The 14898-nt window shown below is 40.0% G+C and overlaps 1 protein-coding gene across 1 annotated transcript; it reads left to right on the top strand.

Annotated features, from left to right (window-relative positions):
• Window positions 1-4705: 4705 nt before the first annotated feature.
• On the top strand, window positions 4706-13299 carry Fgb (fibrinogen beta chain). The gene is made up of 8 exons (XM_042701700.1): window positions 4706-4819; window positions 7706-7897; window positions 8321-8504; window positions 9510-9737; window positions 10295-10408; window positions 11004-11129; window positions 11317-11602; window positions 12915-13299. Exons 1-8 carry the CDS (start codon window positions 4745-4747, stop codon window positions 13141-13143), a joined length of 1434 nt encoding a protein of 477 aa, XP_042557634.1. The 5' UTR covers window positions 4706-4744; the 3' UTR covers window positions 13144-13299.
• Window positions 13300-14898: the final 1599 nt, after the last annotated feature.

Below are 14898 nucleotides of genomic sequence, written 5' to 3'. Positions count from 1 at the left end.
TTGGTAAATATTTACTCATTCTATGAACATTTCCTTTATAAACTCTGATTCATAAAAATATTCTAATGATTGATATATACTTCCCTAGACCTTGTTATTTTTAAGAACACTCTTGAATTTATGAAATTATGTCATCCTCATGAAATTCATCTTAGAAAAATGAACATCTCATCTACTTTTGGGATTCCTGAATTTCATATATCTAGAAAAACTTTGTATTTATATAGGAACCTGAATTTGTGCTTATTTGCTCATCCCACCTCACCCCAACTTCCAGGAATCTATGTTTTATTTGATTGGGATGGAAACCAGGACCCCAATAATGTTAAAAAAAAAAAAAATCCCCATCCGAGGTGACATCCTGCAATGCCTTACTTGAACAGTAGAGGTCAGTATTTCCCTTCACAAGGACTCAGAGGCATGACCTTTAAACAGCAAATAATTTTAATATAAATACTAATATCTTTATGTGTGAAATTAATTGTGCAATATCAATCAAAGACTTTGTTCATTATCCAAGCTTTTCAAGGGTACAACAAAGAAAATAATTTTCTTTTCCTTCCAATAGTGAGTCCTTTACATTTGAGCACTGACAGGTAAGCTATGAGTGGAAGGTATGTTAGCTGAGTGACAGTTGGCCTGGCTGCATGAAATGAAATAACTGCATGCGTATAACCCCCAATTCAGAAGTTAGACCAGACATCTCCTATTCCCCATTTGATCTAAATTAATTCTCCCCAGAGAAAGCCTAGTTCCCAAAGGATGAGGAAAACAGACTGAATTAACTGAATTACTGAAGAAAGAAGAGGATGGAAGGAGAACTTCACATCCTGTGTCCAGTGAGCGCTGTTCATCATCCTGCAGCCAGCCCATTTCCCAGCTTGCTCTCTCCCACTTACCTATGTGCCCACCCCTATCTGGGTGTGGATGATGAGGGTTTTTCTATCACCTTTCCCTCCTCTCCGTAGTATGCTTTCCATGTCATTAGAAATCAGCCTCTTTGGGGAGTTGAACTAAAGGCCTTGCATTTACTGGGCAAGCACATGAGCCACACCTCCAGCCTTTTTCTTTTGCTTTCCTTTTCCTTTAGTGGACATCCTCTGCCTATAGCGTTCCTGTTTCTCATCAAGCTGCAGCTTTTTTTTCTTTAGTTGTGCTGCTGGAGTTTGAACTCGGGGCCTTGCACATGCTAGGTTGGTGCTCTGCCACCAAAACCATCCAATCAAAGCTAGCTCTCTTTTTGTGCTAGGTATTTTTATTTCACAGAAGAGGTCAGATGTGTCTGTCAGAAACTGGATGTGTATAGGAAATGATTTAAAAAACTTCTATGAGCTTAAATTTAAGACTTGAAAAGTAGCCACGCCCTTGACGCGCCCACCTGCAATCTCAGCTACTCAGGGGTTGAGCTCTGAGAGATGAAAGAGCAAAACCATCCAAACCATCCTCACCTGCCTCGGGCTCAATTATTGGGAGTACTTTCCCTCTCCACACAAAGCCTCAGCGGTTTGTGGGCCCCTTTTTCTTGTTTGCCAGTGTCCCCACTCTGCACACTACCTGTCATAAGGTAAGAGTTCTGTGAATAGTCGCGAAATTGCAGGTTTTGTGCAGAGCAGATCTGCCACGAATCATAAAAGCAACAACAAGTGTATGGACATATATTGACAACCAGTGCCCGCAAGCCTTGCCTTTCCTGCCAGAAAGCTGCTAGATGGGACAGATTATCTGTTTTCTGTCACTGATTTACTGCCCTTGAGTTCGGTAACAAGATCAGCGAACACAAAGAGCCTTCAACACCACTGAGCAAATAATACTCCCTGTCCCCTCCTCCAATGGCATCGGTGCTGGAAAACATGGAAGGCTTTCAGTAAGTGAATCTCTGCAAATACATTTCCTGCTTTGAAAAAAATCAGATAATTGGGGCTGGGAAGGTGGCTCAGTGGAAGAGTGCTTGCCTTGCTTGCATGAGGCCTTGGGTTCCATTTCTCAGCACCACATAAGCAGAAAAAGACGGAAGTGGCGCTGTGGTTCAAGTGGTAGAGCGCTAGCCTTGAGCTGAATTGCTGAGGGACAGCGCCCAGGCCCAGAGTTCAGGCCCCACGACTGACAACAATAACAACAACAAAAATCAGGCCGTCAGCTTTTTAAGATGGATGAGTTAAGAATGGTGGGGTGGATGTCTATAACTATAGAAAACATCTGGCAAGAATTAGAAGGAAAGAAACTCATTTGGGAAGTATACTGCTCATACCTCGCACACCACAGCCACATTGACACAAGTAAGGGTGAATGAAAGGGAGAAGAGCGGTGTACCAGTCTGGGGGCATTAGTGTCCCCAAAATGCTGGGTAAGCTAAGAATAAGAGTGCCAGTGAGATACTACAATACCAAGATGGAGGACTGACCCAAACCAACAGCCACAAACCAAAAGAAGGTGAGGGAAATGTTTCCAAGATGTAAATTCCCTCCGTCAACGTGGAGTCATGGCATGGAGCACAGACCTGTGGGTTAGCCAGACCCAGACCAGATGCAGACCAGCAGCTACCACCTTTGTGCTCTGAGCCTCTGTTTCAGCATCTGTCACACTTAGTGGTTCTGAGAAGAGAAATGCATAGCATAGTTTGGCAACTGGAACACATCAGTGAAAGCCACTTTGCAACCACAATAAGTAATCTGCAATTACTTACAATAAGTACCTCCATTAGAGGCCTTCTGTCGATCTGATAGAACCACTGCTAAGTCTCTGCTTGTAGGAACGTGTGGTCTAGCTTTTTTACCATCTTCCTTCTGACGTGGTAAGAATACCAGTCAGGGTAAAACGGTGTGATAAGTATAAAGGAATATCCACTTTAATGTTGAAGAGGTCTAGTCTCTGCCAAAAAGAAATCCCCCCAAATTAAGTTAGTAATTGTCAACTATTGCTAAATGATGAAATCCCAGTAATAATATCTCATCACAACTCCCCCCCCCCCCCCCCCAGAAATGGCTCAAGTGGTAGAGTGCTCGCCTTTAGCTGAAGAGCTCAGGGACAGCACCCAGGCCCAGAGTTCAAGCCCCACAACCGACAAAACAAAACAAAACAAAAAACCTCCCCCCAAAAACATTGTTTTAATCTTAACAGTTCTTTTTAAATCAGAAAAAAATTGTATATCACTAAAATAAAATCCTACCCAGATTATTGGGATAACTATTTTCTCAGTTATATTCTGGAGAAAAACACTCTGGTATCACCTTTTATTAACATGCACATATTTGATTTTTCATCCGATTGTGTAGTCTTCTAAGCAAAACTAAAACCAAAGAAAATGGAGCTCTCCGTGTTAATAAGCAGAGCACAAACTTGCAAAGACACACACGTATTTTTCTTTGTTTACACTACACATTTTTGTTTTTATAAGTCTGAGTTAAAGGCATTGGTGATTTTAATCTGTACTACCAAAAGAAAAAATGTTTATGGTCTCATAATATTACAAGATTCAGTTTCAAGTGATTGTTGGAACCACTCTCTGGAAGCAAGCTCAGATAACTTGTTATCTCTCTCATTAAAAAAAAAAAACTTTAAAAAAAATCATGAGAATATTTCACTTTGTCTACAAAAACCCCAAAATATTTTAAGTAGTGCATTTGCTGGAATTTTGATGGTTGAGTTTGGATTTCCTCTTACTAAGTGAAATACGTTGAAATGGTTGAAATCCTTGCAAGGAAGATTCCCCAGTGACAATATTGTATTTATAAATAATACAAAGGTGAAGTAAAAGAGGTAGCATGATAATAAAATGGAATGTTCCATATCTACTCACTATGTTAATGATTTTTATTTAGCAGCATATGACTGCCATTTTGGAAATGTTTAGAAATTGTGGAAACTTCTAATTTGTATTAATAAAAGACAAAGGATGAAAACTTTACTCAGGGCAGGACAAAGAGAAATCTGAACGTTTGGGATGCTTGACTACCATAACATGAGGCTTACATTTTCTTATTTAGATTAACTTTTAGAAGGATAAATACAGTCTGACAATGTATTACTCTTGATTTTTTTTTTTTTTTTTTTTTTTTGGGTCCGGTTGTGGGGCCTGAACTCTGGGCCTGGGCACTGTCCCTCAGCTCTTCAGCTCAAGGCTAGCGCTCTACCACTTGAGCCATAGCGCCACTTCCGGCTTTTTTCTTATGTGGTGCTGAGGAATCGAACCCAGGGCCTTGAGCATGCAAGGCAAGCGCTCTACCACTGAGCCACCTTCCCAGCCCTTACTCTTGATTTTAGTGATCTCTTTTAAAACTGAAAGACATTGCTTAGAAACAAAAGCCAGGGTGGGTGAATTCACTTTTAGTGAATGCATTGTGAATAAATCAAACTTCCTGTGGTTGAATTAAATCTTTTTCTTTCATGTTGTTTTGTGAGTTTGGCTAGTATGCACATAATTTACAAGAAATGGGACACACGTCTCTTGGGAATGCCCTAATTTCCCATCATTTTGTCTGATTAAATGAATTGAAGAGCAGTAGTGTTCCTAAATGAGGCCAGCAGGCAAGAGGAGTTGTGTGACAAGTAAATAAGTCTTGCTGGGAAGATGTTGCTCAAATGATAAAATGGTTCAGCCAACAACTGAACCAAAAAATTAAATATTAACTAAAGAGAGATAACCATTTCTAAAGTCATAACTAACTGAAGACTCAGTATATATAGGATTGAAGATAACGCAGCTAAGACTTCAGGCGCAGGCTGATTTCTTGGGACTTCTGAAACCATGAAACCTCTGCTGTTGCTACTCTTATGTGTTTACTTTGCTAAGTCTCAAGGTATCAGTGACTACGATGATGAGGTGATTTTTAAAATAGTATTGTTGCTATTAATATGATTCATATAAAATAGAATATTTGTATGTGGCTAGTCTTTTGGATGATGTTACCATTGATTATAATTATGAAATTGAATTATTAATCTCAGGGAATTATTTTACTTAAAGAATACTTCATAATAGCTTACATATGAAAGAAAAAAAAATCTTATTTCTGTCTTATTTTTATTTTCCAGGACAAAGACGGTTTAGCTAACGTAAAATGTGTTTTTCTTCTTTGTGTTATCCCAAGTACTATGATTTTTTTCATCTTGCTTTAGTTTCCTAGGCTGCAAGACAGCAAAAGAATTTTTTTTCCAATAAAAAGTTGTGGTCAATAAGTTGCAAAATATAACTCCTGAGATTATTAAGTTTGAAAAAGAATTATAATTTAGGTTTAACAATAGAATAGATAAAATATAGAAATAAAAAAGAACTATTGTTTTTAGATGGAAAATTTAAGTCGGAGTTGGTCTATTGTTATTATTAATCTAAATTTTATATTTCTAATATTTTTCTTAGTTTAATGTTTTTCATTTTTAGAACTTATTTTCTCTAGTATCATTTTTTATAATTTATTGCTATTAATGTTATAAAAAGCAGAAATGCACTTATGCAAATATGTACTGACAGAATTTAACTTTAATTCTAAAATGTACCATAATCAAATTTATTGTTCAAAATATAATATCTTCATACTCGAAATACGACTAGACATCATGAACTAAGTCAGACTTACAAACAAGTATCTCTTGTTTTCTTTCTCATATTTGAAGTTTAGAAGGGAAATAAAAGGATATGAAAAGAAAAGACTACTAGAAAAGTCTACTAGGGGCTCTGAGGGTCTTAGAGGGTTTGACTCTAATCAAAGTACATTGCATAAAAGTGTGAAGATATCATAATGAAATTCATTACTTTGTACAAGTAATATGTGCTAATAAAAATGCACACTACTATTTAAATGAAGTGGTTCCTTTTGGATCATTTGTTGAATTTGAAGGGAATGTAAGTATTTTAACATGGTACTTATGAAAATAATTCTCTGGTTAATCATATTAGGTAAGAATAATTGAATAGGTAGTAATAATAATAAATAAAGAACAGGTAATAATAAATGACTAAGTCTTTGTACTTGGCAGTACTTTACAAAGTACTTTCACATTCCTACCCACCCACTAGTCCTCACAGAAAAAGCTTAGTAGCTTAGGCTCCAAAATGTGTTTTCTGGTTTTAGTTATTTCAAGAAGTGTTCTTGGTAAACCAGCCTAAATCCCCCATTAATTCTTTTTTTGGGGGGGGGGCCTGAACTCTGGGCCTGGGCGCTGTGGCTCAAGCGCTCTACCACTTGAGCCACAGTGCCACTTTGGCTTTTTTCTTTTTGCTGAGGAATCGAACCCAGGATCTCATGCATGCAAGGCAAGCACTCTACCACTGAGCCACCTTCCCAGCGACCCCCCCCCCCATTAATTCTTTAAGTGGTTTTCATTTTCTTTTACTCTAGAAAGCCAGACCACCAATACTACCATCTAGTAGCACTCTTAAAAGAAACTAACTTTCATCTGTATCATTTTCTTTGCAATAAACAGATGAACTATACTTTGTAAATGTTTGTGTGAGAGCAGACAACTCTGGCTGACACCATATTTTGGGTGTGAGATGCATACGTTCCTTTAAGATTGTCACACATGAATGATGTGTGTGTCTGTGTAGATCGGTGGCAATCTAGAGCCAGTCTACCTGGCTTTCTAGGCTAGTGCCACTGCTTTTCATGTTAAATAATATATAGTTGCATGAATGATGGCAATAAAATTCCAAACACAATACATTAGGTGATATTTTTAGACTCACACAGTCGCAAGAGAGTTCAGCTGCTACTCCACAGTTTTTAATTTGTTAATCTAAAATTAAGCCCCTAAGAGTAAAAAATGTGGAAAAATCTATAATATACTATTATGCATTTTACATTTCATGATTTGTAATGTAGTATGTTTAAGTTAGCAAACAATATTAATTGCAACATTAAAAAAACTTACAAACTAGTTCAAATATGAGAAAAGTCATAAGATTTGGTAACATGTATAGGAAATTTTTTTTAAATGACTTAGTAAATAATTTGAATGACAGAAAAATGAAAGTGGAATTAGCAGTTGTAAAACTACTTAAAGAACTGTTAGGAACTGTCCCAATAAAAAAAAAAAAGATCATTTACAAGGTGCTAGATACTGGTCAGAGGGTGTCATACATTAAATATTTAACCTTTACAATACTCTTATAAAGTAAATACAAACTGCTCACCAGTATTTTACAGATGAGAAAACCGAGAGACAGATAAAGTAACTGCCCAAAGCATCAAAACTAGTGAGTGCAGTATAAAGACTTGAACCCACACAGTCTGATTCCACAGTAGCTTATTCTGCTTATAACCTGTTAGAATCAAAGATCATCTTAGTACAAACACATTTTCAGTAAATTTCACTTTCAGTGAGTCTCTATTGTCTCTTAAATATGATTATATAAGAATGGCCTGATCATAAATTCATAGAAGGTCTATGTGTGTGTGTGTGGGGGGGGGAACCAGTATCACCTGTAGGAATTCAGTAATCCAGGAGTCTTGGAAATTATTCTTCTTGACAGTATAGATTCCTCATCTTTTGTTTGTTCCAGTGTTTAGACTTCAAGAACCTGAGGTCATGATTGTCTCTAACCTGAAATGGTTTTGTCTCAGGATTTCTCTTTTAAAACTTCTTTGGATCTAATACCTTTATACACAGCTGACCTTCCAACTGCTAATAAGGAGATGGCGATGGGTGATCTCAGTTACAAACCAAATGACCTGTAACCCTGGCTTTTTTTCCATCTGGCCTCTTGTAGGGAGTAGTGGATGCCCGGGGCCATCGGCCCATTGACCGGAGGAGGGAAGAGGCTCCCAGCCTGAGACCTGTGGCGCCCCCTATCAGCGGAGCGGGCTATCGGGCTCGTCCAACGAAGCCACTTGCCAAACAAACCAAGGTGGAAAGAAAAGCCCCGGATGCTGGAGGCTGTTTTCATGCAGACACAGACATGGTGGGTGCTCCATTAGTCCTGGTAGTGATGACCTCTCCTTCCCAGGGAGAGAACACTCCAGGTTCTCTGAACCTGCCTTACCATCTGTGCTCCTTTGCTTATTTAGGAAATCTATTTCAAAACACCCGTTTAACTCAATCTTTGATTTAGGCTTCCTTGCTTGTCTTCTTTGGTCTAGGCCTAAGATAGGACAAATTAAGGCATGATTTTGTGGTCCCAATACCATTCTTTGGTGACAAGGGTTGATTTTATTCTTCATAACAGTATGGTGACACTTCTGAAGTTTCTGGATTGCCATAAAGAAAACGAATGCATTTTTTATATTGACTAGTGAGATCACTGAATTTTTTACTTACGGGCTATTTTCACAAACACCCAGAAACACATTCTTTCTCTAATGCCTGCTGTTTTCTTGATTTGCAGGGAGTGTTGTGTCCAACAGGATGTCAGCTGCAACAGACTTTGCTAAACCAGGAAATACCCATCAGAAACAGTATTGCTCAGTTAAATACCAACGTGGAGTCTGTTTCTCAGACCTCTACCAGCACCTTCCAGTACATGACCCTGCTGAAAAACATGTGGAAAAAGAGGCAGGACCAGTTGAAAGGTAGAGTCCGAGTGATTTCCACTGGCTGTGGCTATGCCGTCAGCTCGTTTGGATACTTCGTTCAGTCTATCTTGATGACTGGGTGTTCTCCCCAGCAGTTTTCTTGATAAATACTATTCAAGTATTGGTTACCAGCCAGGGGTCCACAAGGAAGATTTTTCTATGAAAAAGTTTTTCTGTGCTTTCTTCTTTTAATCTACAAGAAATTTCTTGTGACTCAGAAGGTAATAGCATGTCTAGTTTAACATTTTGAGGTTTTAAGTATGCATGGACAATCCACAATGGGTACAATGACTTGAAAATAGTGAACTGTAACTTGTGACTCTTGAAGTTGAGTGTTCAGTGCCATCAGACATTTCTCAGAGGAGTCAAGGGCTGTGAGTGGCTCTTGTTAATGTCAAAGATCTGAAGTACCGATATGGAATGCAAAAGTAAACCATGTGCATCTGCTCCATGGACATGGATTGCACTTTGAGATAGAAGGGCCAAGTATGCTTTCTCTTCTTTTCCTCACCAAAGAAGGAAAACACAAGCTGGGCGCTGGTGGCTCACGCCTGTCATCCTAGCTACTCAGGAGGCTGAGATCTGAGGATTGTGGTTCAAAGCCAGCCTGGGCAGAAAAGTGCCTGTGAGACACTTATCACTCAAAAACCAGAAGTGTTGTGGTTCAAGTGGTAGAGCACTAGCCCTGAGTATAAAGAGGCTCAGGGACAGGGCCTAGGCCCTGAGTTCAAGCCCCACAACAGATTTTAAAAAAGAAAGGAAATAACGTATTGTATGTTGAATCTGTACCTCTGATAAATGACTGGTGAAGTAGAACTGTCTATTAATTTGTGTATGTCATGTTTCCCCTAAATTTAACTGTGGTGTTTTGATTGCTTGATAGTTACACAATGTCTGCTACTTTATTTTTATAAAATCAAAATCATGATTACGTAGTTGAATCCACTTTGATTTTTACCAAGCAAAAATGTTAACCATTCCTATATAACTGTGCTTTTCCAGACAATGAGAATGTGATCAATGAGTATTCCTCAGCATTGGAAAACCAACGCATCTATATAGACGAAAGTGTCAATAGTAACATCCCAACTAACCTCCGCGTGCTCCGCTCCATTCTGGAAAACCTGAGAAGCAAAATACAAAAATTAGAGTCTGATGTCTCTGCTCAAATGGAGTACTGCCGCGCTCCGTGCACCGTTAGTTGCAATATTCCTGTGGTGTCCGGCAAAGGTAATTAGTTCACCAAGGTGAACTCTAGGGGTCCAGAAGAACCCATCAGGCTCTAAAAATTAGAGACCCTAAAAGACAGTCAAGTGGATTTTCCCCACTACAACAGAATAACCCGATGGCTCATGGTGAAGCCATCTTTGGTATGTTGTCATCTGCCTTGGCCATTGTTGCCAATTTCTGATGAGCAGAATGGACTGTAACGGTGGTGGTAGTTTCGGGGGTGGCTGGTGTTTTTGTACATGCTGTGTGAACTGATGGGAAGAGGCAAGCGTGCCCAATTCTATGTGTTCTGCTCTTTTCTGGATATTTCAGGTCATCAACAGTAGAAAACAAAAAGGCTTTTATCCATTTGCTTAACAATATAATTCCTCAAAACTAAGTCTGATTTTCAGCTAAAGGAAGCTCCAATATCTATAATATCATTCTCAGATTTCTGAAATTACCATCCTCCTCTCTAATTTTTATTAACTATGATAGTGTAATTAGTTAATTGGTGGCTAAAACCATGCAATTACGTTGTAGGCCTCGGAACATAATATGTTATCTTATGTTTGCAGAATGTGAAGAAATTATCAGGAAAGGAGGAGAATCTTCTGAAATGTATCTCATTCAGCCTGACACTTCCATCAAACCATATAGAGTGTACTGTGACATGAATACAGAAAATGGAGGTGAGTATTGGGTGGCGGTTGACCTGTCATTTCATAAACATGTTCAATGCCAGAAAACAAGACCTTGAGCTGGGTGCCGGTGGCTCACGCCTGTAATCCTAGTACTCAGGAGGCTGAGATCTGAGGATCGAGGTTTGAAGCCAGCCCAAGCAGGAAAGTCCATGAGACTCTTATCTCCAATAAACCACTAGAAAACCAGAAGTGGCGCTGTGGCTCAAGCAGTAGAGTGTTTACCTTGAGCTGAAGAGCTGAGGGACAGCACCCAAGCCCAGAGTTCAAGCCCCATGGCGGACCAAAAAAAAAAAGAAAGAAAGAAAAAAAGAAAGAAAAGAAAACAAGACCTTGCTCTATCATAGTTGGCAATGAACTACTTGATTTGGGATTCCATCTAGTATTTTAAAAGGTTTTAAATACCTGTAGTACACATTTGGGGATAAAATACTAAGTTGCTAATTCCAAAGATGTTAAGGATTCTCCTCTTCTGTTTCTTTATTATAACAAGTTTGATGCACCCAATACAAACAGGTATAAAATGAACCAAGTGGCATTGCTTGTGCAGGGTAACTTTGGCTGTTTTTGTTTCCATCTACCAAAGGCTGGACAGTGATTCAGAATCGTCAAGATGGTAGTGTTGACTTTGGAAGAAAATGGGATCCATACAAACAAGGATTTGGAAATATTGCAACCAACGCAGATGGGAAGAAATACTGCGGCCTACCGGGTAAAACTGGGAGCGCAAGACTGAATCATTCTATTTCAAATGGGATTTTTTTTTTCTCCCATTAAGTGTACCTTTCCTAAGACTTAGGCAGTCAGGGAGCATTTAATTGCCAAAATGTAGAAGCTAACGATTTCATTTGCAATGTGTATATATTTATTTGGAGAGATTCTGCTTTGTTCTGCTTTAGGTGAGTACTGGCTTGGGAATGATAAGATCAGCCAGCTTACCACCATGGGACCCACAGAACTTCTGATTGAAATGGAGGACTGGAAGGGAGACAAGGTAAAAGCCCACTATGGAGGGTTCACGGTGCTCAACGAGGCCAACAAATACCAAGTCTCTGTGAACAAGTACCGAGGGACCGCTGGAAACGCGCTCATGGACGGAGCATCCCAGCTGACTGGAGAGAACAGAACCATGACCATCCACAACGGCATGTTCTTCAGCACTTACGACAGGGACAACGATGGCTGGTATGTGCACTTGCTCCACGCCTGTTGCGAGTCCCTGGCCACCATTCATGACGGCCACCATTCATGATGGCCTGGGTTATGAACAGCTGCCATTGCCTGGGCATTTAGTGTCTGTCAGCCACTGTCGTAAGATGCATAGCTGCTGCCTTAAAGCATTTCAAGTATAAAGTAGACATTATTATTGTCACTTTGCTGGTGAAGATCAGAGAGATTATAAGATTTGCTCAGTTACATAACTACTAAGAGACAGAGCCAGAATTAGCTATGAGTTAAGAGTATGTAGATCAGCATCTATGTCTTTAACTTCCTTCCTTCCTTCCTTCCTTCTTTCCTTCCCTCTCTTTCTCTCTTGCTTTTCTTTCTCTCTCTTTCTCACAGGAATCCTTCATACGTTCTAGAGAGACACTTTATCACTTGAGCCACACTCCAGACTTTTTTCAATTTTCAATTTCTTTTATTTTTTGGATAAGGTCTTGTGTTTTTATCCAGAGCTAGCCTCAAACTATGGTCCTTCTACATATGCCTCCTGGGTAGGTAGGATTAGAGGCATGCACCATCATAACTAGTTTTTTGGTTTAAATAGAGTCTCACTAACTTGCACAGAGTGGCCTCAAACTCTGAGCTCCTTAAGATCTTTGCTTCTAGAGTAACGGGGACCACAGCTGACCTCCTATATTTTCCTCCCCTCCCCCCCTCCTCTTCTTCCTCCTTCTCAAGGTACTGCAGTTGAACTCAGGGCCTTGTGCTTGCCATAGGTGCTCTACCACTTGAGCTTTGCCTCCAGGCCCTTATGTATTGTTTTTGAAGTAGAGTCTTGGCTGTGATCCTCCTACTTGTACTTGCCTGTGTTGCTGGGGATGACAGGCACACCATCACTGCTCCCAGCCATTCAGAAAGGTGGAAGCTCATTAACTTTTTTGCCTGGGTGGCCTCAAACTTTGATCCTTCAATCTCCACCTCCTAAGTAGCTAGGATTATTGCCTTGGGCCATTGCACCTGGCTACATCTTCATCTTTTAATGTGCATGTTAAGACTATTGTCCTTTTTTCTAATACTAAGGCATGTGAAAATGATCATTTCCCTCTGAAATAACCAGTGTAGTAATAATAATAATAATCCCTTCATGAATTGGCCACATAAACTCAACTGTTTTCTTTTCTTGTTATGGGACAGAAAGGCTTCCACTGTTCAAGGGCCCAAGGGCAAGACTACCATACATAATTGAATATGAGGCTCTCCTGTGATATCTGTGAAGAACTAACTTGACAACTGTAATGCTGCGTCTAACACGTTTAAACACCTTTCCTTTCAGGGTAAATGCAGATCCAAAAAAGCAGTGCTCTAAAGAAGATGGTGGTGGATGGTGGTATAACAGATGCCACGCAGCCAATCCAAATGGCAGATACTACTGGGGTGGACAGTACAGCTGGGACATGGCCAAGCATGGCACAGATGACGGTGTGGTGTGGATGAACTGGAAAGGGTCATGGTACTCAATGAGGAAGATCTCCATGAAGATCAGGCCCTTCTTCCCACAGTAGTAGTCCTGAATGTATAGATTTATTTTCTTCTGTGACAACAATTTTTTTACATTATGTTATTGGAATTTTCTTTCATACATTATATCCCTCTAAAACAAACAATTATGTGTGCCTTGTTTTGGAAAGGGTAGAGGATAAAGGACATTTAAAACAGCACATCATTTTCTTTTGTATTCTTCATTTACCTAGTGAAAAGGATAGTAGTAGATAGTCAGTTGATTCCAATTGATGATGAAATTTCCAATTAGGAGGAGGGATCAGCTGTCCTTGGAGCGCATCATTGAAGCAAACTAAAAACCTGCACTTAGCTGGGCGCCAGTGGCTCACACCTGTAATTCTAGCAACTCAGGAGGCTGAGATTTGAGGATCTGCCAGCCTGGGCAGGAAAGTCCGTGAGACTCTTACCTCTGATAAACCACTAGAAAACTGGAAGTGGTGCTGTGGCTCAAGCAGTAGAGCAATTACCTCGAGCTGAAGAGCTGAGGGACAGCTACCAGGGCCAGAGTTCAAGCCCCATGACCAACCAAAACAAACAAAACAACTTGTGCTTAAGAGTCTACTTTTAAAACCCTATTTATTCATGTAAGACCTGTCATAAAAAACATTTGCAGACTTACTAATGAAACCAGTGTGTTTTAGTAAATTGGTTTTTTTGTGATCCACATGGCCAAAGAGTTAGACTTTTGAACTTGTAGGACAGAGAAGTACCCATAATCTCAAGTAAGCTTGGTAGTCAGCATTAGAAGGGCCGGGAAGGTGGCTCAGTGGTAGAGTGCTTGCCTCGCATGCATGAGGCCCTGGGTTTGATTCCTCAGCACCACATAAGCAAAAGAAGCTGGAAGTGGCACTATGGCTCAAGTGGTAGAGTGCTCGCCTTGAGCTGAAGAGCTGAGGGACAGCACCCAGGCCCCATGACCGACACCCAAAAAAAAGAAAGAAAGGAAAAAGAAAAGTCTAAATCTCTTGGTACCATGGCAAAACCAGTGCTGTGCACTTTAAGAGAATGTCAGGCTCAGAGCATCCAAAAGGATAATCAGGATGAAGGCTTCATCATGGTTTTTAGGGGAAATAGGGAAGTGTAGGGCAGAAATTGCCTATTGTCCTCAACTGGTTTTATTTTTCACATAGTCACGTTCAATTAATGAAGTGGAATTAAGTGAATGAGGTGGCGTTTCTGTCCTTTATTTTCCTTCCCATGAGTCGAGTCTATAATTTTCACCCCAGCGCTGCCCTCTGTCCCTAGAATTGTCATCGCTGCGCATTTTTCGTGGATGGAACTGACGGTCCCCAGCTCACCTTCTTAAGGTTGCATTAAGCAAAGGTTATTCTCATATTTCTGGGGAATTCTGCCTCTCACTTAGCTCCTTATCACTTCTGCTTTCCCTCTGCTTGATCTTCACACAGGTTCTTCTTCTGCCTTTAGCCTCTACCCACCTGTCAGTCCATCATCTGTAATTGTCCTAAAACCAGACAGCTGTGACCACACTGCTTGCCAGCTTACCCAGACTCCCTCAGCCCAAATCCTGAAGTCGGAGGTGGACATGGGTTACTTCTCTGTTCCATCCCTAGCCCCGATAAGGGATATTTCCCATTTAAAGGCAGCTATTTCTGACCAAATGGACTTCTCCTGATTCCAGAACTTTTTTTCCTCTCAATGGCTTTACTGAAGTAGAATTGATATGCAAATAAAAACAAAATAACCCTACACATATTTGATACATACAACTAGGCAAGTTTGAACACACACATATACAC

Source organism: Dipodomys spectabilis, unplaced genomic scaffold (genome assembly GCF_019054845.1).
Source record: "Dipodomys spectabilis isolate Male_0828 unplaced genomic scaffold, ASM1905484v1 ptg000297l, whole genome shotgun sequence".
Taxonomy (NCBI): domain Eukaryota; kingdom Metazoa; phylum Chordata; class Mammalia; order Rodentia; family Heteromyidae; genus Dipodomys; species Dipodomys spectabilis.
The sequence above is the reverse complement of the archived record's forward strand: the minus strand, read 5'-3'. Positions and strand labels throughout refer to the sequence as shown.

What these genes read in the sequence shown, in the direction of transcription:
- Fgb (XM_042701700.1), top strand. Translation starts at nt 4,745, where the DNA reads ATGAAACCTCTGCTGTTGCTACTCTTATGTGTTTACTTTGCTAAGTCT. An exon ending in TCAGTGACTACGATGATGAG is followed by an intron (nt 4,820 to 7,705) that starts GTGATTTTTAAA and finishes GGCCTCTTGTAG; the next exon opens with GGAGTAGTGGATGCCCGGGG. An exon ending in CATGAATACAGAAAATGGAG is followed by an intron (nt 10,409 to 11,003) that starts GTGAGTATTGGG and finishes CATCTACCAAAG; the next exon opens with GCTGGACAGTGATTCAGAAT.